Below are 24,155 nucleotides of genomic sequence, written 5' to 3'. Positions count from 1 at the left end.
TGACAGCATTTGATAGCCATACAGATTACTCCACCCAGTACTAGCTACGTCTTTAGTTACGTGTGCTAATATTCTCAGAAGTTTTTATGGCCATATTGAGGCTTTTTTACAAGCATTATTGATTTGAGCTACTCTGGCACGGTATATAACTTACAATACTATCTCTACCGCCATAAGTAATCAGAATCAACACTCAGAGGGAAGAAGATAACTAGCTAACTGTGTTTAGGGGACGAGCTGGTTTAGCCTAACGATGTCAGCACAAATCATTAGTGGAAAAGAAGTTTCAGCGTAAGTGTACATTTTTAACTAATCTGTTGGACGTTTTTGTAAATTTTCTCGCTAGCACACATTTATGGTACAGATATAACAAAGCACCATGTTGATTTTGTGTAAGTTAACGTTATCTATAGGAACATTGCAGGCATGTTTCGAAGCAGGCAGGTTTCGTCACATACCTAACGTTCTGTTGCAGTCCATAGAAATAGATTATGTATTTGATATTGGGTCAGTGTTTGGATCGTTAACAGCCACGTGCATCAAGCATGGTTTGGCAACCTCACATTCTATTCTCAGGATGTTCTGTAGAATCTCATCCCAATATATTGCAAACATCAAACGAGGTTGGATCAGATTCTAAAAAAACATAAGATTTCTATATCTCATTCTCATGAAGTTCTAAATGCAACAGTGTCCATTTTGGTGATGTCGACGTGAACGACCCTCCAACTGGTAATTACTAGTTGGAAAGTCGTCCTATAATGCTGCGTTCATAACCAAGTGGAATGACCAGTGCTGATGTTGTAAATGCCAGTTGGATGCATTCACGTGCTTTGAACTAGTTGATTGGCTAATGGCCAACAAGCTGTTAACCATAAACTCGAAGTACAGCCAGCATTCTTGTAAACCCCATTATATTAGATATTTTTTAATATAAATAATGTTTTGTTCCATTTAACTGCTGGAAATTATGTGATCCATTTTGGATAGATTAGTTTCCCACAAGTAATTACCAGTTGGAGGTGTGTTCAAGTGGAATTTTCCAGTTCTATGTGGTAAATACCACCTTCTCACTTGGTTATGAATGCAGGGTAAGTCTCAGGTAAAGTAGATGGAAACAATATTGCAGTAATTTTTGCAGCTTCACTGGAATATTGTGAAAACATTCTGGGCAAAGTTGGTACCATGAACTAGAATGTTTCATTCTATTTTTATTAGGGGTGGGTGATATGGCCAAAATATCATGTCACTGTATACAAATAAAAAAGATGGATGGTATTTGACGGTATTTTATGTTTTTGATAATAAAAGTTCTACATTTGCTTTAAGAGTAGTGTGTGACCTTAGGATGGCAACACACACATTCTGTTGGATTTCAATGGGTGTTTCTCCATTTGGATAGTTTTTTTTTACTGATCAGTTCAAACTAAAAATATCTTTCAGCATTTTCATTGATTTCTACATTTCCTGCACTCATTTGAGATCATTTTCACACTGCCACGTAGGGCTGCACAATATGAGCAAACAATCTAGGATTTATTTTTAACCAAATGATGCAATTGCAATTTGACTTGTGATTTAGAGCAAAACACTTGGGTGAACTGTTGGAATCATGGAAATTGAATGATTTTTCTAAAGTAAGAATATAATACTGGGCACCTTGGATATGGCATTTGACATCACAATTAATGAAAATGCTAGGGAGGAGTTATTGTGACAGAGTAGGAACCAAAGGGTTGATAAGTGATTCCTAGGGGACCCTATAATCTTTGGCTACATTGAATGTTTTCTGTTAGCTACTTCATTTATATTGAGAAGCAAAGTGAAAACAGCGTTGTTGTCATCAACACAGCTGTATGTGATGCATTAACCATACAAACTGAAATAGTCTCTTGTGGTCGAGGAACAACTAATGCGCTCCTTGAGTGACAGGGGGCGGGACTAGGTCTGTGGAAAGCAACAGGGAGAAAGAATGAGAACGAAGAACGACGACTAAAGTAGCGATTTTAAACTATAAAAATGGATGTTGCGCACAACGTGTCACATTTAACAAACCAAACATTCAAATACTTTTATAGAAGTAAAAACCCAAACCATTCCGTGCATCAATACAGGTATATCGTAAAATATGGTATACCTACCGCCTAGCCCTACATTTTATGGTTGCTACATTATTCCCAACCTTGATACATTATTATGTAACGGAAGGTGGCCTTTGACCAATTATTTTATTCATGTGAATATTGACCTCCAGTGGATGGATAGATTGAACAACACTGATATGCTTTATTAAATTGTATGTAATCCAAGATTTACCTACATTTAATTTCAATTGATTTGTCTGGTAGATTAATTTGTAATGTCAAAAAACATAGAACAAGTAACAGCAAAGTTTCTCATCCGTGCCATATTTGTTTCCCAGCAGTGTTTTCAACAGGGCCTGGTTTCCCAAAGGTATCGTAAGGCTATTTTCATCATAAGATCCTATGGTTCGAACAAATTTAGCCTTAAGATGCTTTTGGGAAACCGGACCCAGTTCAGTTTTGAACAGTTCTAAGTCCAGTTCCACTTGATACTCACCTGACTGACTATGTCGTTTTATCAAGAGTATTTTAAGTGACAACCTGACTTTTGATATCTGAAGGGACTTTTATTCAGCAACTCATGCTTGTCACAAGACTCGACTGCCAGTACCCTCCTAACTGTGTAACTCATACTACCCATTAGTCAATTAGGCCTATTTCAAGCTGAGTGACCGAAAACCACATATTCTTCAACTTACATCCTTTTCTTTAAGCAGTTCAGTTGTGCTGTTCATTACCTAAATAATTTCAGAGGGAACATTAAAGCAGTACTGTTGTAATCTGTGGACTAGGCTGTTGCAGAGTAGCTGCAAAGGAACTACTACACTGTGGCCTTGATCAGAGTACAACACTTGTTTGATGGCCTTCTATGGCCAGTGTTGACCAATAAAGGATTAGATAACTCCCTTGTACTGATACAATATAGACTAGTGTTGACACCACTGTTATCTGCAACATTTATAGAGAACCCGTAGTATTGTCAGGGTCAGAGATCTGAGGGTTGGTGACTCACTGGTTCAGCAAATTGTTAGTTGCTTTAATTGTGTCAGCCTTTTGTATCAATGAGTGAGAGAAAGCATAGGGTCCTATATAGTTAGCCTGTGCTTTGTAACAGTTTGGTTATAAAACAAGTTGAGCCTAGCACAGTATAAGTTATTTTATAGTAATGTTTCACAGTAATAAACATACTATTAGGCTATAAACAAATGCTGATTAAAATGGTGGATACAAACTGGTGTTAACTGTACTGGCTCCATGGTGGAAAAATACTTGTAAAAAGTATTAGTCCCAGACATACATCAGTTTCTCTCTGAAGGCAATATTATTCACATGATGCATTGACATGTGACACTCCTTATTTTATATTGAACAATGTTGTTTTCAGGGTCAAAGGTCTAGAGAAACTTTCCTTAAAAATGCCAATATGGTAAAAACACTGTTCTGAGCAGTAGCTGATGTTGAAATGTGTCTGTAGGGCCTACCTTGATTATTGGGTATTCTCAATTGTGTGCAGAATGTGCAAACAAAATCATTGATTTCTCAATAGTAGTTGAAGAAACCAACTTTCAACCTGTCTGCAAGCAAGTCAATCTTGCAGTCATGAGTGAGTTTAAGCACTTGTTAGTCTTTTTGTATATTTTGTATTGCTTAGTCCCTGTCAATTAAATTACCTTCCAAGACATCATTATTTGATCTTGTTGAAGACCAGAGGGTGTTTTAAACACAGAAAAACATATGTATTACCTCACACCAATCTGTTGGGGACTATGATAGGTTGATAAAGCTTTGTCCTTATCTCACACATTTTGCTTTGGTATCTGTTCATCCAACTCTGTGCACTGTGGTTTTCAGTTGCATCTATGACTGAATCAAGAGGTCTTACTGTGGCGGTCTGCATCCAGACCATGAGAAGTTGCTGAGGACCCTAAAATCCCTCTTAACTCACTCATGTAACTGTTTTAGTTGCAATAAAATGCTTAAGATGCTGTGCTGCTGAGATGCCCCTTCCAGGTGGCCTCATTTGGGTGGACCGAAGGATTTCCGTTGACATCATTTAGTGTAGGGCAATTCCATGGTAACGGAATTACGCGGAGACTTTAATGTATACCAAACAAAAACCATTGATTTCAAAGTTTAACAAACCATAGAACTCTATGCACAAGGACTACTTTGAACATTGTACAAAACACATTTACAGGAAGAACTGTGCAGATGCATAGTAATGAGTTCTAAAGTTGTTGCGTAGGACATTGCGGTCTCTCCCATGCCAAAATGGCCAACTACATCCAAGATTGCCTGTGGTCTGAGTACCTACGTGCCATTAGGGCTCCTTCCCAGCATTGCATTCCTGGGGGTGCTCTCCTCCATACCCCTGTAGTTGTCTCTCAGCTGGTAGTCATGCTGTACCTCACCTATTGGATGCTCCAAGGTGCCATGTGGACGGTTGAAGGGTGGAGGTCCATGGCTTCAGAGGTCTCTGGGCACACCACATCCCTGTAGGACATACCAGGTTCTAACCCTGAATAACTGTCCCCCTGCTTTCTTCCTGAGAGATTGACCGCAGCTCCTTTTGTGTCCACAGGCAGGTAAGGGAGAGGCTGAAGAAGGATGTGGCGCAGATGAAGACGCAGGACCCAAATTTTCGACCAGGTCTGGTTGTGTTACAGGTAAGTGCAAGAGTATGTTGTAAGGGCTCTAGTTCAAATCTTGATTCTGATTCTTCCCATGGCCCGTTTCCTTAAATGGGAAATGGGTAGGGTTTTGTATCATTTTGAGAGTCACAAATTTGTGCTCTATGCTAAAATGATTACAGAATATAGCCTTGGGTCATATCTTGCCTCAGTCAGATTCAGAACCACTAGCTCCGAGTGGAGGGGCTAATTCCATTCGTATACTTTGTCTGTTATATGGCGCTAGCTAAAATATGAAACATAATTTATTAATGGTCTAACATTGGTTATTGACTAGTTTGTAAAAGCATTATTGGAACAAACAAAGACTACAGATTTCTCAATTTTGCTGTGCACTTTTCAGGTGGGGGACAGAGATGATTCAAACCTCTACATCAGCATGAAGCTGAAGGCAGCAGCTGAGGTAAATAACAGAATGCCTGATGTGATCGTTCCTGTTTCATACATATTCCAAATTGTTCTCTGTTTAGTTCTTAAAGGGATACTTCACGATTTTGGCAATGGCCCTTTATCTGGGGCGGCAGGGTAGCCTAGTGGTTAGAGCGTTGGACTAGTAACCGGAAGGTTGCGAGTTCAAACCCCCGAGCTGACAAGGTACAAATCTGTCGTTCTGCCCCTGAACAGGCAGTTAACCCACTGTTCCCAGGCCGTCATTGAAAATAAGAATTTGTTCTTAACTGACTTGCCTGGTTAAATAAAGGTAAAATAAAAAAAAAAATCTACTTTCCCAGATGCCATAGACTTCGAGTCATTGAGCTTACGGTAGTTAGCATTGGCTGGCGAAACTACCTCTAAATTCCTTTGTACTGGATGCAGAGCCATAAAAATGGTATCAACAAATTCATCTGACGCTGGGGAAGTAGATAAAATCCCGACGTATCCCTTTAAACTCTGTTTTTCTTGTGCCTACTGTAGATTGGAATTAATGCCACACACCTGAGGCTCCCCAAGACTGCCACAGAGGATGAGGTGAGGAGGGATCCTGAAGGGGTTAATTAACTTCACAGCTTGCATAGTGTTTCTGCTTGGTGGTCTCTGCAGGCCTCTTTCTGGCACTCTGTTTGTCTGTCATTCTCTCTCTATAGCTTTCTTTCCCTCCCACTCTATTTCACACACCCCATCACTCTGTAGGTGCTGCACAGCATTATGGAGGTGAATGAGAACTCTGCTATCCATGGCCTCATCGTTCAGCTGCCTCTGGACTCCATCCACAAAATAGATACTGAGAAGGTGACCAACGTTGTGGCCCCAGAGAAGGATGTGGATGGGTGAGCCCTGAGATGTGTTTTGTGTGACCAGTTTACAGATTTACTTGTGAATATTCTAAAATCTGCATGAAGAAAATATGCCCGTTTTCCCACCGGTGGTGTTTCCACCAAGCTGACTTGGGATGAGATTATTATGGATAAGAGCAGGAATATTTGTATTTGTCAAACGACAGTCAAGCATCGATCATCATTTACCCACAATCAGAACCTCGCTATTTATTGGAAAGGAGCATCAAGATCACTGCACTTTCACCACTCTGTGAAGTTCATCAGAATTGATTTAATCTGTAGCCTAATGAACTGCATGGTTTGCCAAGTCGTAGTGGGAGGACCACACACCATACCGTCCATTGACTCCAAGTTTACTGCGATATGATGGTTTTTATATCAATAGTTGCGCATAATGGAATTTCCACTACCATTTCTCACTTAATTAATTTTACAGACACAAAAAGATCCCACCATGTCGAACGAACAAATGAACTGTCTGCATTTATAAAATTGTAACGAGACTTCCTGTTTCCATCACAGCTGTTGTAATTAATTTTTTTAATCTGGTATGACTTTACTCGCATAAACTGTATGTTAATTTGGTTAGTGAAACCATTTTTTGCCACTGGAAGTGTTCTAGTTCCATTTGTGTAGTGTAAGCCATGATTATATTGTGTTTATTGGACAGTGATGCTGATACAGGCTGTGTGTTTAGAGGATGCAGGCCTTTTGTGTTGGTGTTTAGGAAGCTCCATTAATCTCTTGCTCCTCTAATTGACTCTATTGATTCAGATTGTTCTCTGGACTTACTGAGAGACCAGTAAAGGAGCTTCTGTACTGCACTTATCTGGGCCTGTTAAAAAGACAGGGCCTGAATTATAACCAGTGTGCAAACGATGAGGACATTGATTTATGTCGTCATCTCAAAAGAGTACAGATTTTTTTTTCTTCCTGAGGGTTTTAATCATGCGTAGCTTGTTAGGGAGACAATGTTGAAAAGGGGAAACGAAAGAAGGCTTTCTAGGAAATACAATGTACCATCAGAAAGAGTTTGTGTGTATATAGTACGTGAAAGTATGACTAACTCTTATTGGTTAGAAACTGGATGGCGGATGCTCATAATGAGTGTACTCTGTGTGTTTTTATTTATTTCTTTCACCTTTATTTAACCAGGTAGGCAAGTTGAGAACAAGTTCTCATTTACAATTGCGACCTGGCCAAGATAAAGCAAAGCAGTTCGACACATACAACGACACAGAGTTACACATGGAGTAAAACAAACATACAGTCAATAATACAGTATAAACAAGTCTATATACGATGTGAGCAAATTAGGTGAGATAAGGGAGGTAAAGGCAAAAAGGCCATGGTGGCAAAGTAAATACAATATAGCAAGTAAAACACTGGAATGGTAGATTTGCAATGGGAGAATGTGCAAAGTACAAATAAAAATAATGGGGTGCAAAGGAGCAAAATAAATAAATAAATTAAATACAGTAGGGAAAGAGGTAGTTGTTTGGGCTAAATTATAGGTGGACTATGTACAGGTGCAGTAATCTGTGAGCTGCTCTGACAGTTGGTGCTTAAAGCTAGTGAGGGAGATAAGTGTTTCCAGTTTCAGAGATTTTTGTAGTTCGTTCCAGTCATTGGCAGCAGAGAACTGGAAGGAGAGGCGGCCAAAGAAAGAATTGGTTTTGGGGGTGACTAGAGAGATATACCTGCTGGAGCGTGTGCATGCTGGTGGGAGATTCAATGGTGACCAGCGAGCTGAGATAAGGGGGGACTTTACCTAGCAGGGTCTTGTAGATGACATGGAGCCAGTGGGTTTGGCGACGAGTATGAAGCGAGGGCCAGCCAACGAGAGCGTACAGGTCGCAATGGTGGGTAGTATATGGGGCTTTGGTGACAAAACGGATTGCACTGTGTGTGTGTGTGTGTGTTCCTAGTCTGACCTGTATAAATGCTGGGAAGCTGTCCCGGGGGGACTTGGGTGACTGTTTCATCCCCTGTACTCCTAACGGCTGCATGGAGCTCATCAGACAGACTGGTGGGTACAGCAGAGAAACTAGTTATGAGCCAATGCTAATGAGCTGAATTACTTCATATGTAGAAGTGCTTAATTTAATGATTGACACTGCAGTGCATCTGTGCAGGTGTTTCTGTGGCCGGGAAGAGAGCTGTGGTGATTGGCCGCAGTAAGATTGTGGGCGCGCCCATGCATGACCTACTGCTGTGGAACCACGCTACCGTGACAACCTGCCACTCAAAGACTGCTGACCTCGCTGCTGAGGTAACCCAAGCCCAGGATATGTCACATGCTCACTCAGAACATGAAAACACTTAACCATATATACAGGCCATTGCTATCCATATAAACATGTACTACAGGCAACTCATCATGATGATGTATACAGGTAGATGACATGTCACATACAGATCCCACATACCGGAGCACTACTGTTTATTAGATTGACAGACTTGTGCCACGAAACAAACTAGTATAGTGAGGAGATCCATCCAGTCCCCTCTCTTTCCAGGTGGGCAGAGCAGACATCTTGGTGGTTGGGATTGGGAAAGCAGAGATGGTGAAGGGGGATTGGGTGAAGAAGGGAGCGGTGGTCATCGACTGCGGCATTAATCACATCCCAGGTTAGTATGGTCCCCTCCATTGGATTCCATTTTGACAAGTACTCTTTTCTTTTTTTTAAAGATTTTTTTAGAATAAATGTGAGATAAACATGGAGTGAATCATCGGTTCTCCATCGAGCTGGTACTTCTCTTCATGGGTAACATTTAGGGGCATTGTAGGTAACATTTAGGGGTGCTTGTGTTGACGGCATGGTTCCTTTCTGTGCTCCTCAGATGAGACGCGGCCCAGTGGGAAGCGTGTGGTGGGGGATGTGCACTACTCCTCTGTTAAGGAGCAGGCTGGCTTCATCACTCCAGTACCAGGAGGAGTGGGGCCCATGACTGTGGCCATGCTCATGCAGGTAGTTGGGAACAACTGGGTATTGAACACGGCGGTTGTCTGTATACCTTATAAGTTAGTCCAGCAAGCTAAGGCTTAGGAAAATGAGTCCTCAGATCTTAGGCAAGGTTACTCATCACGTGAGTGTAGCTTACCGATCCACCTCCACCACAAAGGCAGTGGCATCCCTACTAGTAATCACACAAACCACACCGCCTCCAAAATTCATCCTGTGAGAAATTCACATTTCAGGGGAAAAGTGGTATTTATTTGTGATGGAGCAGCTCCCTGTCCTGTGACTTCATCAATGCCATTCGCTCAACTGTTTACGCAGCATGACATCATGGCAAAGACAGACTCTGTTAAACTGAATGTGGAGAATTTTGTAGTAGATGAGGTGTTATTTCAGACACTCATTTGTTTATGTCTGGTAATCCTCTGAGGTAATGGAATTCTAACAACATAATATATGGAAAGCAATGTTTTATTCACTTTTATGGCACTGTGCAATCCACAGTTGCACAGAGCACATTCAGTGAGAATGAATGGCTTTTGTCTATAAGGCATAACCATAGAAGCGAATTGTGTTTCGAGTTTGGTACAAATTCCAATCTATACACACATGCGCACTATACTCACATGTGTACATGGATTTGGTGTTGTAGAGTAGTGGCCTGAGGGCGCACACTTAATGTGTTGTAAAGTTTTCTGTGTAATGTATATAGCTGCCATATTTTTTGCTGGACCCCAGGATGGAGGCAGCAGCTAATTGGGATCCATAATAAATACAATCTAAATGTGTAAACTGAGCTTTTCATTGGCTGTGTGCTTTGTTGTTTCTCTTCATCTCCAGAACACAGTGCTAAGTGCCAAGCGCTTCCTGGAGTCTCACCAGCCAGGCAAGTGGAGCATCACCTACACCAAGCTCATCCTGCAGAAGCCTGTGCCAAGGTTTGTCCCCTCATCCTCTGCATAACTTTCCCTCTGATGTGGAATCACTTTATTTTTTAGTCGTTTAGTAAGTTTTCATACTTTTCGTACTTTTTTCAACCTTCCACTAAAGTATGTGCTCTAGTCTAATTTTGGTTCTCTACTTCATGTTTGAAAGCCCTAAATTTGGTCCTCAGGGACTTCCATGACATTTCCTGTCTGCTGTTGCTGCTGAATAAATGTGTGACCTGACTGTGGCCCTCAGTGACATTGTGATCTCGCGTTCCTGCGTGCCCAAGCCCATCGACCGACTGGCCATGGAGGTGGGGCTGCTGTCGGACGAGTTGGAGCTCTATGGGAAGACCAAGGCCAAGGTGCAGCTGGACATCATCAGTCGCCTGCGGGCACAGCCTGATGGGAAATACGTGGTGGTCACTGGGTATGCTCTGTACAATAAACTTGTGTTCTTGTTGTGTTGTAGATGTAACATGGAAAATGTGCTCCTTTTCGACTACAGTGGCCTGGTACAGAACTCTTCATTTATCAAGATTGATTATCTATTATGCTCTCGGAAATGTTTCACACCAGTGTTAATGTTGTCTGTACCTCTAGAATCACCCCCACCCCACTGGGAGAGGGAAAGAGCACCACCACCATAGGACTGGTCCAGGCTCTGGGGGCTCACATGAAGCTCAATGTCTTCGCCTGTGTCCGCCAGCCCTCCCAAGGCCCCACCTTCGGAATCAAAGGTGAGCACTGAGTGATGCTGCCCTTTACTGACTGGTTGGATGCCTTTTGTGGGAAAATATAAGGCTTTATCAATGCTCAGTTGTTATCAATGCTAAATGCCTGGAATGTTCTATCTACAGGAGGTGCTGCTGGAGGTGGATATTCTCAAGTAATTCCCATGGAGGAGGTACAGCACTGAATGATTTCCATTCTGTTCCAGACATTGATCATTCAGGAAGGGGTTTCAGTATAAAGCTATATTTGACTATATGGTTTAATTATGATTTCAGTTCAACCTCCACCTCACGGGAGATATCCACGCCATCACAGCTGCCAACAACCTGGTGGCGGCCGCCATAGACGCCCGTCTGTTCCATGAAGCCACCCAAACAGACAAGGTGAACCCTCTCGGTTGCTGACATCTGTTCTTGAGAAAGATTGCACTGCACAAGGTGGTATTCCATGTTTGATTAATGTGTGTGTTGGTCCATTTCTTATCTTTCTCACTCATTCCCTCTCCCACAGGCTTTATATAACCGTCTGGTCCCTCTTAGTGGAGGTCAGAGGACATTCTCCCCCATCCAGATAAACAGACTAAAGGTACAAACTCAATTGTATCCGTGGATGACAATGCCATTATTATCTTGACTGTCTTAGGGAGGGAATTTCTCTACTATTGTCTCTGTATGTGATCCCTGTAGAGACTGGGCATTGAGAAGACTGACCCCACCACTCTGACCGAGGAGGAGATAACCCGCTTTGCCCGACTAGACATGGACCCTGACTCCATCACCTGGCACAGAGGTACTGAAGACTACTGGATATGTACCCTGAGTGGCCTGACTGTTGTGTATAATGTATACTATACTACAGGGCTCTCGAACCCTGGTCCTGGAGAGCTACAGTCCTGTATGTTTTCACTCCTACCCTAATCTAGCACACCTGATTGTAATAATTAGCTGGTTGATAAGCTGAACCAGGTTAGTTACAACTGGGGTTGGAGTGAAAACGTACAGGAGGGTAGCTCTCCAGAAACTGGGTTGGAGATCCCTGCTATACTATGACATGTCAGTGTTGAGATGTAGAACAGTGTTTTAATGGGTCTTTGTGTCATTTCAGTGTTAGACACCAATGATCGTTTCCTGAGGAAGATCACCATTGGCCAATCGCCAACTGAGAAGGGACACACTAGGGAGGTATGTAAAAGTTCATAGTACACATGCTTTTCTTTCATTAGTTAGTCGCCCACTGATACTGCTGTTGACTCTAGTTCTGTCCTCCTCCCCCAGGCTCAGTTCAGCATCACAGTGGCCAGTGAGATCATGGCCGTGCTGGCTCTCACCAGCAGCCTGAAGGACATGCGCCAGCGCCTGGCCAAAATGGTGGTGGCAACCAGCCGCAGTGGGCAGCCCATCACCACAGAGGACCTGGTAATTGGCCCTAGTCTCCCCCTCACACTGTCAACCAACACATAGACAGTTGAGGTTTGTGATGAGTGCTTGTTCCTTAAAAGATTCTCACCATTTCATTGTTCCCTCTGTGTGCAGGGTGTGAGTGGAGCCCTGACTGTGCTGATGAGGGATGCCATCAAGCCCAACTTGATGCAGACTCTGGAGGTGGGCGGGACAGAGAGGGGAGGGAGGGAGCTCCTCAGGGTGGAACTGTACTGGCCTGGCAACTGGAGGAGAGGAGAGGGAAGCAAAGCCATGTGGGAAAATGGGTTTCAGATTATTTAATTGGTTAGGGTAGTGTGGATGTGAAGCATCCTATGTTCTCACAGAGCAGTGATGACACAGTCTGGAGAAGACAGATAGCGTGTGCTTGTGGCTGTTTTTAGTTTAGTTACTAATCCCCTGTTTCTCTTTGAGAAGTTCTGAGGGCAGGATTGGGTACAAAGTAGCTAATCTATTTGTATCATATCAACAGATATTCCAAAGCCTAGAACTTGCTTAGCTAAGTTTGTTGACTGCAGATATGTGATTCTGTGTTTGATGTGGTAGACTTGACTTCTGTGAGTCAGAGTGGGGACATTGCCACTGGCTGAGTGTGTGTTCTGCTGCTGGATGATTGAGAGGAGTTTCTCTACAGGGAACCCCCGTGTTCGTCCACGCCGGACCTTTCGCCAACATCGCCCACGGCAACTCCTCCGTCCTGGCTGATAAGATAGCCCTGAAGCTGGTCGGCCCGGAGGGATTTGTGGGTAAGTGGAGCTGAAACACACAGCCTCTCCCTTGGCAAGAAACAAAATGATGAACACCTCTTGTAATGTGCGTGTTGGTTGTTTCTCTCATGGGACAGTGACTGAGGCTGGGTTCGGCGCTGACATCGGCATGGAGAAATTCTTCAACATCAAATGCCGCTACTCCGGCCTGCGGCCTCACGTGGTGGTGCTGGTGGCCACCGTCCGTGCCCTGAAGATGCATGGAGGTGGGCCAACGGTGAGTGACTGCACAGTTTACTGGGGGTCTTTGAAATCTTTCTATCCTTGTTCTAATGGTGGTGCCAATGGGCAGCTTTCAGAAAGACTGCTTCAGAAAAAAACTATTAAAGGGCAGGTTTGCCCCCTCAAAAGAAGAGTAGCGGTTGCTCAGTGTGGTCAATTATAATCATCAGAACAACCTAGAGAATGTTCACATATTAATGTCATATATACCGTTCAAAAGTTTGGGGTCACTTAAATGTCCTTGTTCTTTTAAAGAAAAGCACTTTTTAAATGTTTTATTTAAAATAACATCAAATTGATCAGAAATACAGTGTGAATGTTGTAAATGACTATTGTAGCTGGAAATATTCCATTTTGCATAGAAGGCCAGCATCCCGGAGTCGCCTCTTCACTGTTGACGTTGAGTCTGGTGTTTTGTGTGTACTATTCAATGAAGCTGCCAGTTGAGGACTTGTGAGGTGTCCGTTTCTCAAACTAGACACTCTAATGTACTTGTCCTCTTGCTCAGTTGTGCACCGGGCCTCCCACTCCTCTTTCTATTCTTGTTAGAGCCAGTTTGTGCTGTTCTGTGAAGGGAGTAGTACACCGTTGTACGAGATCTTCAGTTTCTTGGCAATTTCTCTCATGGCATAGCCTTCATTTCTCAGAACAAAAATTGACTTTTGAGTTTCAGAAGAAAGGTCCTTGTTTCTGGCCATTTTGAGCCTGTAATCGAACCCACAAATGCTGATGCTCCAGATACTCAACTAGTCTAAAGAAGGCCAGTTGTATTGCTTCTTTAATCAGAACAACAGTTTTCAGCTGTGCTAACATCATTGCAAAAGGGTTTTCTAATGATCGATTAGCCCTCTAAAATTATAAAATTGGAACCATTGGAACACAGGAGTGGGGGTTGCTGATAATGGGCCTCTGTACGCCTATGTAGATATTTATTAAAAATCTGCCGTTTCCAGCTACAATAGTCATTTGCAACATTAACAATGTCTACACTGTATTCTGATCAATTTGATGTTGTTTGCTTTTATTTCAAAAACAAGGACATTTCTAAGTGACCCTAAACTTTTGATTGGTAGTGTATATATTCTCTCCTATAGAATGTCCTATCCCGCTTCAATCAATGCAGGTGCACTGTTGAGAATGTAATTCCATTTCCTGCTTGGCGGTCACACAGGAAGACCTGTCATTCTGCTGCTTTAGCTCTATCCCCACAAACACTAGTATGTTTCATGTCCTTGGACAGGGAATAGGGATACGGTCCCTTATTGTTTGTTCTAGGTTAGTAATTTGATAGCTTTTTGACTGATCTTTCTCCTTTGATGCAGGTTACTGCTGGGATGGCCCTGCCCAAAGAATATGTGGAAGAGGTAAGACACTTCTGCGCCTCACCCCCACTCTCTCACTTCAGCCCCAACCTTTTTACACCGCATCACATCAGGGAAAGAGCAGCCATCCTAAATGTACCACTTCCCTTTTATGATAATGTTCTGTTAATGGCATATTGCTCATCCTCTGCACAAGTTGGTTTTAAGTAGAGCTGTGGTGGTCATGAAATTGTCAGCCGGTCATAGTAATTGACCGTTAATTAACATAAACACGTTTAGCATCTGCTGGCCTCCATGCATAACCTACAAGCCACTGATGCAGATCTTTTGGAACATCTCAATTTTAAAAAGTATAATAAATCCATGTAATATAGCCTACACCAGAGGAACAGTACAGCATAGGTTGATCTTATGTTAGGCTGTGATCTGGCTATGCCATAATTCTGAGGGCTACGCTAGTTCATTTAGCAGACAAGATTGGCTTAGAATTCAATGGCATTATTTATAGTAATCGGAATACAATTGAACATAGCTGAATAAAATAGGAAGGATATTTTCTCTGAACAATTTGAGGGAGTGCGCACATGAGGCAATTCTGTGTTGAGTGGTTAATAAAGGAACATGCTTAATTTAGAGTTATTTATGTAACTTCAGTTATGGGCTAGATTTTTAATTCATTCTTAGGCTGCATGATGCAACTAATGATTTGAAAAAAGTTGCATGAAAGGCATGAGCTCTGCTTTGTTTTTTTTGCGTAGGCTGTTCACACTTCATCAGTCTCTCATTCACAATTTGACAAGCACTTGATAATGCCTCAAATTTCCAGGCTGCATCCCCTTTGTGTGGCCGTAATGCCCCCTAAAAAAATCCATTCCTTTTGTGGCCATTGTGCGTTTGGGCTGAATATAATATTTCCATTCTCCCAGCTGTATGCCGAAGCACCTTTCACTCACATAGCTCTCATTCACATGATCAGGCCTTTCTCACAGGCTACAAGTGAAGACAGACACATCCGGGATGCAACTGCGCATGTCCTTATTCAATTCCGAGGAGCATTTTGGAAGAACTGTCCACATTTACTTTTCGGCAGCCAACAAGATGAGTAGGCCTAACGAACAGCAAAAGCCCTAGCCTACTACAGTGCCTTGCGAAAGTATTCGGCCCCCTTGAACTTTGCGACCTTTTGCCACATTTCAGGCTTCAAACATGAAGATATAAAACTTTATTTTTTTGTGAAGAATCAACAACAAGTGGGACACAATCATGAAGTGGAACGACATTTATTGGATATTTCAAACTTTTTTAACAAATCAAAGACTGAAAAATTGGGCGTGCAAAATTATTCAGCCCCTTTACTTTCAGTGCAGCAAACTCTCTCCAGAAGTTCAGTGAGGATCTCTGAATGATCCAATGTTGACCTAAATGACTAATGATGATAAATACAATCCACCTGTGTGTAATCAAGTCTCCGTATAAATGCACCTGCACTGTGATAGTCTCAGAGGTCCGTCAAAAGCGCAGAGAGCATCATGAAGAACAAGGAACACACCAGGCAGGTCCGAGATACTGTTGTGAAGAAGTTTAAAGCCGGATTTGGATACAAAAATATTTCCCAAGCTTTAAACATCCCAATGAGCACTGTGCAAGCGATAATATTGAAATGGAAGGAGTATCAGACCACTGCAAATCTACCAAGACCTGGCCGTCACTCTAAACTTTCAGCTCATACAAGGAGAAGACTGATCAGAGATGCAGCCAAGAGGCCCATGATCACTCTGGATGAACTGCAGAGATCTACAGCTGAGGTGGGAGACTCTGTCCATAGGACAACAATCAGTCGTATATTGCACAAATCTGGCCTTTATGGAAGAGTGGCAAGAAGAAAGCCATGTCTTAAAGATATCCATAAAAAGTGGAAGAAGGTGCTCTGGTCAGATGAAAACAAAATTGAACTTTTTGGCAACAATGCAAAATGTTATGTTTGGCGTAAAAGCAACACAGCTCATCACCCTGAACACCCTATCCCCACTGTCAAACATGGTGGTGGCAGCATCATGGTTTGGGCCTGCTTTTCTTCAACAGGGACAGGGAAGATGGTTAAAATTGATGGGAAGATGGATGGAGCCAAATACAGGACCATTCTGGAAGAAAACCTGATGGAGTCTGCAAAAGACCTGAGACTGGGACGGAGATTTGTCTTCCAACAAGACAATGATCCAAAACATAAAGCAAAATCTACAATGGAATGGTTCAAAAATAAACATATCCAGGTGTAAGAATGGCCAAGTCAAAGTCCAGACCTGAATCCAATCGAGAATCTGTAGAAAGAACTGAAAACTGCTGTTCACAAATGCTCTCCATCCAACTTCACTGAGCTCGAGCTGTTTTGCAAGGAGGAATGGGAAAACATTTCAGTCTCTCGATATGCAAAACTGATAGAGACATACCCCAAGCGACTTACAGCTGTAATCGCAGAAAAAGGTGGCGCTACAAAGTATTAACTTAAGGGGGCTGAATAATTTTGCACGCCCAATTTTTCAGTTTTTGATTTGTTAAAAGAGTTTGAAATATCCAATAAATCTCGTTCCACTTCATGATTGTGTCCCACTTGTTGTTGATTCTTCACAAAAAATACAGTTTTATATCTTTATGTTTGAAGCCTGAAATGTGGCAAAAGGTCACAAAGTTCAAGGGGGCCGAATACTTTCGCACGGCACTGTATGTCAATCTACTATCCTCCATAGTACAAAAGTTGACTTATTCTGTGCGATTTTAAAAATAAATATTCCAAACATATTTTAGGGCAGTTGTGGGATGTGATAGATCTCGAATTAATACAACCACTAGCATCAAAAAACCTGTTTCAAGCAATGAGCCTGACTCGATAGATGAGCAGGTTTAGCCTAAAATGTTGAACTATTTGGTTATTTATTCACATAAGTGCAGCAATGCACACACTGCAGTCGGTTGTGGGAATGTTCCATTAGCAGAACACACCATTCTCAAATGTGACCACAAATGCAATTATGCATGTAATGCTTTTATTATTAAGGTGCTTTTTTATAGTGAAAATGAACTTCCCCAAACTTGAAACTCACGCATGTATGTCAGTTAGGCTCTACACCCGTTGTAAAGCGGATTAATGTGCTTCATTTTAAGAAGTTTTTTGATTACTTTAGTTGTGATATCAACCTTACCGAAACAGGTCAATGGGCTAGGCTATATGAGGTGTGCGACTATGATTTGAAAAAGTAGGAGGAGAAAAAAAGCATGTGCTGTTTTCCTTATGATGGGCATCATTCACAAGTGATGGGTGAAAATATTAGCTTATCACACTATTCTTGATTTAAGCTTGTCTTTACATACATTATTTAGTTTGTGAAATTTGTTTTGATTTAGAATGGACCATTATCATGTGGCTGTAAGACAGTCACCGTAAGCACCCTAGTCGTAAGACTTCATTAGAAGGCATCAAGAGCGTGTGTGTGGTATTTGCTTTGTGTCTTGTGACACAATTCTCATCTGATGCAATTAGTTCATCCATTATGCAGTGCAATTAGGTCCAGTTCACATGCTACCTTGATTTTACATGGACCATGGCTACATGTGATCATTGATGTGAGTAGAAAATAGCTCCACTTAACTCCCTCTCGAGTGTCTCTACAAAGCACGACTGTACATTATATAATAGCTGTATATAAAAAATAAAAAAAACTTGTGTGTTTCTGTGTAGAACCTTGAGCTGCTGGAGAAGGGCTGCAGTAACATGAGGAAACAAGTGGAGAATGCCAGGCACTTTGGAGTGCCAGTGGTGGTGGCCGTCAACGCTTTCAAGTAAGTCCTAGTCATGGTGAGCATCTGAAACTATTTTACCCCTCTTGTCCAGTGTTTTGACCTCTGACCTGTGTCTCCCTGACTGTAGGACGGACACTGAATCAGAGCTGGACCTGATCTGCACCCTGGCCAAGGAGGTAGGGGCCTTTGATGCGGTGCGCTGCTCTCACTGGGCTGAAGGGGGTGCTGGTGCCGTGGCCCTGGGACAGGCTGTGCAGAGGGCTTCTGAGGCCCCCAGTGACTTCAAGTTCCTCTATGATGTCGAGGTAAAGCGAGTGTCGGCCTCAGTCAAAGACCTTGTTTTTCACTATATTACATTGATACTGATATTGATTTCATCCTGCTCAGGAAATCAATTGATGAAATCAATAATTTGTCTTCCATTCATCTCATCAGTCATGTCTGTAGATAAAATAAATCACTGATTTACTTCTGAGACCTAGATGACTGTTTTGATCATAATATTTATACATCAAGTGATTTCCCAGAATAGTATAACTTAATCTTTCTCCTCATGTACTGTTGGTACTGTTGCAAATGCGTGCATTACATTTAAACATGTTGGAGAACCAGTGTAGATGACCTGAACCAGTTCTATGGTACTCCTATGTTGTACGAATGTGTATTTTTGTCTGTCTGAATCGCTTGTAGCTGCCCATTGCGGATAAGATCCGGATCATTGCTCAGAAGATCTATGGGGCTGATGACATAGAGCTGCTGCCAGATGCCCAGCACAAGGTGGAGCTCTACACCAAACAGGTACAATAGCTGTGAGACCAAGGCGTTTAATGGAGACGGTTCTTTGTTTACATGTTTTGTATAAAACCTATTTGTTTGTAGCACACTATTCATTGATTTCTGGAGCACATTTTCAACCTTTACCTTGAAGGTTCAAGAAAACAGTCTGGAGGGTTCACATCTCTATTTGAGGTTTTACTCTCCTTTCAATGAACGCCATATTTGTTTTGTTCAGGGCTTTGGGAATCTGCCCATCTGCATGGCAAAGACCCACCTGTCCCTGTCCCACGAGGCGGATAAGAAGGGCGTGCCCACAGGTTTCGTCCTGCCCATCAGAGACATCCGTGCCAGTGTGGGTGCTGGGTTCCTCTACCCTCTTGTTGGCACGGTAAGAAAGCACTGGCCTGGAGAATAACTATATTTAAAATATCCATGAGCTCAACAGAAAATCAACTGAATCAATGAAGAGTCAAATCAATCTCTTGATCAGAGGACACAAAGTACTTGTACAGTTTATTAATTTTTTGGCCCCATCCTAGATGCCCACAATTCCAGGGCTGCCCACAAGGCCCTGTTTCTATGACATTGACCTAGACCCTGAGACTGAGCAGGTCAACGGACTCTTCTAAGAGGGGCTCCACCCTTTTTAACGGTAAGGAATCCGCTACATTACAGCTATACAAATTATGCAACAACCCATACAAGCATACAGATATGGTTGATGTCTGTAATGATTCTTGTTATTTTTCTCTCTGTTGTGCTATCTTTATCTTTCCATTAACAGAGGTGATCTGTGGTCTGCAGCCCCCAAAACAAGCCCTAATGAAATGTGATGGAGTAGTAACTGGAAGCTCTTCTCTCCCTTGTCAATAATGTCCTGTATTTTTCACTGTCGCTGACGTCTGTCAATAGTACATTTTCTCTGCCCATGGTCACTGAAGGGTAAAATAAAGAAACTTAATTAAGAAACGGTTTGTCCTCCTGATATTATTCTGTATTAAATTCTAGATGGGGGGAAATTGCCTGTTTACATTCATTTAAAAAGATTATCCGGTACCTTTTTGTATACTTTTTTGCCAGTAGCTCTGAAAGTAGCACTCATGAGACAAAAGCTGTCCCTGAAAAATGTGTACTGTCACATATGTACACCACGTCATTGCCCTCTCGTGTCCACTGAGCCATTGGGCCCACCCTGCAAACTAATCTGATAACGCTGGGCAGGCCTCTTACTAGCTGTTGCTCAAATGTGAGGGGCTGAAGCTAATTGGCTAGAACTCGAATTGCTAGGGTGCTGGCCCACGTGCAGGGAAATGTAGGGAAAATGGCGCGGCACAGCTTCCAGAAAAGTTGCTTTCAAACTAGGGATTTCATGGCTAATTGAGTTAAAATATTAATTTTGCTCTTAGATCATTCATCTATGAACTACACATTGAGACATACAGCCCAAAGTGGGAGGTTTAAAAAAATACTTTCTCAATCACCGAAGTACCAGAGCATGTTTTTTAATAATCACCTCTGAACATAAACAAACCTTCCCAGGAGCTACTGTATCAGACCCTTCAGATGTTCAGTGTTGTCTGATAATACTGTACATTGTAAGGAGACACTGGGGAGAGGGAGACCTCAGCTCATGAATCAGGTGGTTATCAGTGTGATTTGTGTGTAAATTAGACTGTCTATTGCCATTGGGCTGGTAAAGGACAGTTTTTTTTTGTTTTTTTTTTGGATTCAAAACAATGTTGAAAATTAGGCAGAGCAAATTCTGACATTGCTTCCTTAAAACGTTCTGTGACAGTGACTATCCTTGTGGTTTAAAGATTGGTCGTAATAGTGTCTCTTCAAATGTGTTCTTGTTGCCATTCTTTGTTCGGTATTCTAATGTAGAATGACTAATACTGTTAAAGTACTGTACACCAATTGATTCTGTGTAATTTGAGCATGTTACTTAATGACTTTTATATCAGAACATTTCAATGGATAAGGTATTTTTAAATGTCCATAATGACAAATCGAAACAGGTTTTTTGGATTTTTTGCAAATGTAGTAAAGATAAAAAAAATTAATTAAAAAAATAATGATTTGGAAAGGCACACACCTGTCTGTATAAGGTTCTAGAGTTGACAGTGCATGTCAGTAAAACCCAAGCCGTGAGGTTGACGGAATTGTCCACAGCGCTCCGAGACAGTGTTGTGTCGAGGCACAGCTCTTGGGAAGGGTACCAAAACATTTCTGCATCATTGAAGGTCCCCAAGAATACAGTGGCCTTATATGGAAGAAGTTTGGAACCACCAAGACTCTTAGAGCTGGCCGCCCGGCCAAATTGAGCAAACGGGGAGAAAAGACTTGGTCAGGGAGGTGACCAAGAACCCGATGGTCACTCTGACAAAGCTACAGAGTTCCTCTGTGATGATGGGAGAACCTTCCAGAAGGACAACCGTCTCTGCAGCACTCCACCAATCAGCCTTTATGGTAGAGTGGCCAGACGGAAGCCACTCCTCAGTAAATGGCACATAGCCCGCTCTCAGACCATGACTCTCAGACCATGACATACAAGATTCTCTGGCCTGATGAAACCGAGATTGAACTCTTTGGCCTGAATGCCAAGCGTCACGTCTAGAGGAAACATGGCACCATCTCTATGATGAAGCATTGTGGTGGCAGCATCATGCTGTGTAGATGTTTTTCAGCGGCAGGGACTGGGAGACTAGTCAGGATCGAGGGAAAGATGAACAGAGCAAAGTACAGAGATCCTTAATGAAAACCTGGTCTAGAGTGCTCAGGACCTCAGACTGGGGTGAAGGTTCACCTTCCAACAGGACAAAGATCCTAAGCACACAGCCAAGACAACGCAGGAGTGTCTTTGGGACAAGTCTCTGAATGTCCTTGAGTGGCCCATCCAGAGCCCAGATGGGCTATGTACAGGTGCAGTGATCTGTGAGCTGCACTGACAGCTGGTGCTTAAAGCTAGTGAGGGAGGTAAGAGTCTCCAGCTTTAGTGATTTTTGCAGTTCGTTCCGGTCATTGGCAGCAGAGAACTGGAAGGAGAGGCGGCCAAAGTAAGAATTGGCTTTGGGGGTGACCAGTGAGATATACCTGCTGGAGTGCATGCTACGGGTGGGTGCTGCTATGGTGACCAGTGAGCTGAGATAAGGCGGGGCTTTACCTAGCAGATACTTGTAGATGACCTGGAGCCAGTGGGTTCGGCGACGAGTATGAAGTGGGCCTGCCAACGAGTGCATACAGGTCGCAGTGGTGGGTAGTATATGGGGCTTTGGTGACAAAACGGATGGCACTGTGATAGACTGCATCCAGTTTGTTGAGTAGAGTGTTGGAGGCTATTTTGTAAATGACATCGTCGAGTTTCGGTAGGATGGTCAGTTTTACGAGGGTATGTTTGGCAGCATGAGTGAAGGAGGCTTTGTTGCGAAATAGGAAGCCAATTCTAGATTTAATTTTGTATTGGAGATGTTTTAATGTCAGTCTGGAAGGAGAGTTTACAGTCTAACCAGACACATAGGTATTTGTAGTTGTCAGAACCGTCCAGAGTAGTGATGCTGGACGGGCGGGCAGGTGCGGGCAGTGATTGGTTGAAGAGCATGCATTTAGTTTTACTTGCATTTAAGAGCAGTTGGAGGCCACCGAAGGAGAGTTGTATGGCATTGAAGCTCGTCTGGAGGTTAGTTAACACAGTGTCCAGAGAAGGGCCAGAGGTATACAGAATGGTGTCTGCATAGAGGTGGATCAGAGAATCACCAGCAGCAAGAGCGACATCATTGATGTATACAGAGAAGAGTCGGCCCAAGAATTGAACCCTGTGACACCCCCATAGAGACTGCCAGAGGTCCGGACAACAGGCCCTCCGATTTGACACACTGAACTCTATCTGAGAAGTAGTTGGTGAACCAGGCGAGGCAATCATTTGAGAAATCAAGGCTGTTGAGTCTGCCAATAAGAATGTTGTGATTGACAGAGTCGAAAGCCTTAGCCAGGTCGATGAATACGGCTGCACAGTAATGTCTCTTATCGATGGCGGTTATGATATCGTTTAGGACCTTGAGCATGGCTGAGGTGCACCCATGACCAGCTCTGAAACCAGATTGCATAGCGGAGAAGGTACGGTGTGGTTCGAAATGGTTGGTAATCTGTTTGTTAACTTGGCTTTCGAAGACCTTAGAAAGGCAGGGTACAATACATATAGGTCTGTAGCAGTTTGGGTCTAGAGTGTCTCCCCCTTTGAAGAGGAGGATGACCGCGGCAGCTTTCCAATCTATGGGAATCTCAGACAATATGAAAGAGAGGTTGAACAGGCAAGTAATAGGGGTTGCAACAATTTCAGCAGATCATTTTAGAAAGAGAGGGTCCAGATTGTCTAGCCTGGCTGATTTGTAGGGGTCCAGATTTTGCAGCTCTTTCAGAATATCAGCTATCCGAATTTGGGTGAAGGAGAAGTGGGAGAGGCTTGGGCGAGTTGCTGTGGGGGGTGGAGGAAAGCATGGCCAGCCATAGAAAAATGCTTATTGAAATTCTCAATTATAGTGGATTTATCGGTGTTGACAGTGTTTTCTAGCCTCAGTGCAGTGGGCAGCTGGGAGGAGGTGCTCTTATTCTCCATGGACTTTACAGTGTCCCAGAACTTTTTGGAGTTTGTGCTACAGGATGCAAATTTCTGCTTGAAAAAAGCTAGCCTTAGCTTTCCTAGCTTCCCTGAAAAGTTGCATATCACTGGGATGTTCGATGCTAATGCAGAACGCTACAGGATGTTTTTGTGCTGGTCAAGGCAGTCAGGTCTGGAGAGAACCAAGAGCTATATCTGTTCCTGGTTCAATTTTTTTTTGAATGGGGCATGCTTATTTAAGATGGTGAGGAAGGCACTTTTAAAGAATAACCAGGCATCCTTTACTGACGGGATGAGGTCAATATCCTTCCAAGATACCCGGGCCAGGTCGATTTAGAAAGGCCTTCCTCGTGTTTTAGGGAGCGTTTGACAGTGATGAGGGGTGGTCATTTGACCACAGACCCATTACGGATGCAGGCAATTAGGCAGTGATCGCTGAGATCTTGGTTGAAAACAGCAGAGGTGTATTTGGAGGGCATGTTGGTTAGGATAACATCTATGAGGGTGCCCGTGTTTACGGATTTGAGGTTGTACCTGGTGGGT

General features: G+C 42.8%; 1 protein-coding gene across 1 annotated transcript; it reads left to right on the top strand.

Annotated features, from left to right (window-relative positions):
- Positions 1 to 5: 5 nt before the first annotated feature.
- On the top strand, positions 6 to 19,966 carry mthfd1b (methylenetetrahydrofolate dehydrogenase (NADP+ dependent) 1b). Its single transcript, XM_021574488.2, has 28 exons — positions 6 to 291; positions 4,666 to 4,750; positions 5,118 to 5,177; positions 5,690 to 5,743; positions 5,906 to 6,042; positions 7,980 to 8,080; positions 8,187 to 8,323; positions 8,571 to 8,682; positions 8,896 to 9,023; positions 9,855 to 9,952; positions 10,197 to 10,370; positions 10,544 to 10,680; positions 10,801 to 10,847; positions 10,951 to 11,058; positions 11,186 to 11,260; positions 11,362 to 11,464; positions 11,780 to 11,856; positions 11,950 to 12,090; positions 12,208 to 12,276; positions 12,749 to 12,860; positions 12,959 to 13,098; positions 14,426 to 14,467; positions 18,159 to 18,259; positions 18,348 to 18,525; positions 18,911 to 19,018; positions 19,233 to 19,385; positions 19,537 to 19,649; positions 19,782 to 19,966. The coding sequence occupies exons 1-27, from the start codon at positions 254 to 256 to the stop codon at positions 19,624 to 19,626; spliced, it is 2,805 nt and encodes a 934-aa protein (XP_021430163.1). The 5' UTR covers positions 6 to 253; the 3' UTR covers positions 19,627 to 19,649; positions 19,782 to 19,966.
- Positions 19,967 to 24,155: the final 4,189 nt, after the last annotated feature.

Source organism: Oncorhynchus mykiss, chromosome 19 (genome assembly GCF_013265735.2).
Source record: "Oncorhynchus mykiss isolate Arlee chromosome 19, USDA_OmykA_1.1, whole genome shotgun sequence".
Taxonomy (NCBI): Eukaryota; Metazoa; Chordata; class Actinopteri; order Salmoniformes; family Salmonidae; genus Oncorhynchus; species Oncorhynchus mykiss.
This window is presented reverse-complemented; position numbering and strand designations above follow the sequence as displayed.

What these genes read in the sequence shown, in the direction of transcription:
- mthfd1b (XM_021574488.2), top strand. Translation starts at nt 254, where the DNA reads ATGTCAGCACAAATCATTAGTGGAAAAGAAGTTTCAGC. An exon ending in CAGGTCTGGTTGTGTTACAG is followed by an intron (nt 4,751 to 5,117) that starts GTAAGTGCAAGA and finishes TGCACTTTTCAG; the next exon opens with GTGGGGGACAGAGATGATTC. An exon ending in CGGCCCGGAGGGATTTGTGG is followed by an intron (nt 12,861 to 12,958) that starts GTAAGTGGAGCT and finishes CTCATGGGACAG; the next exon opens with TGACTGAGGCTGGGTTCGGC.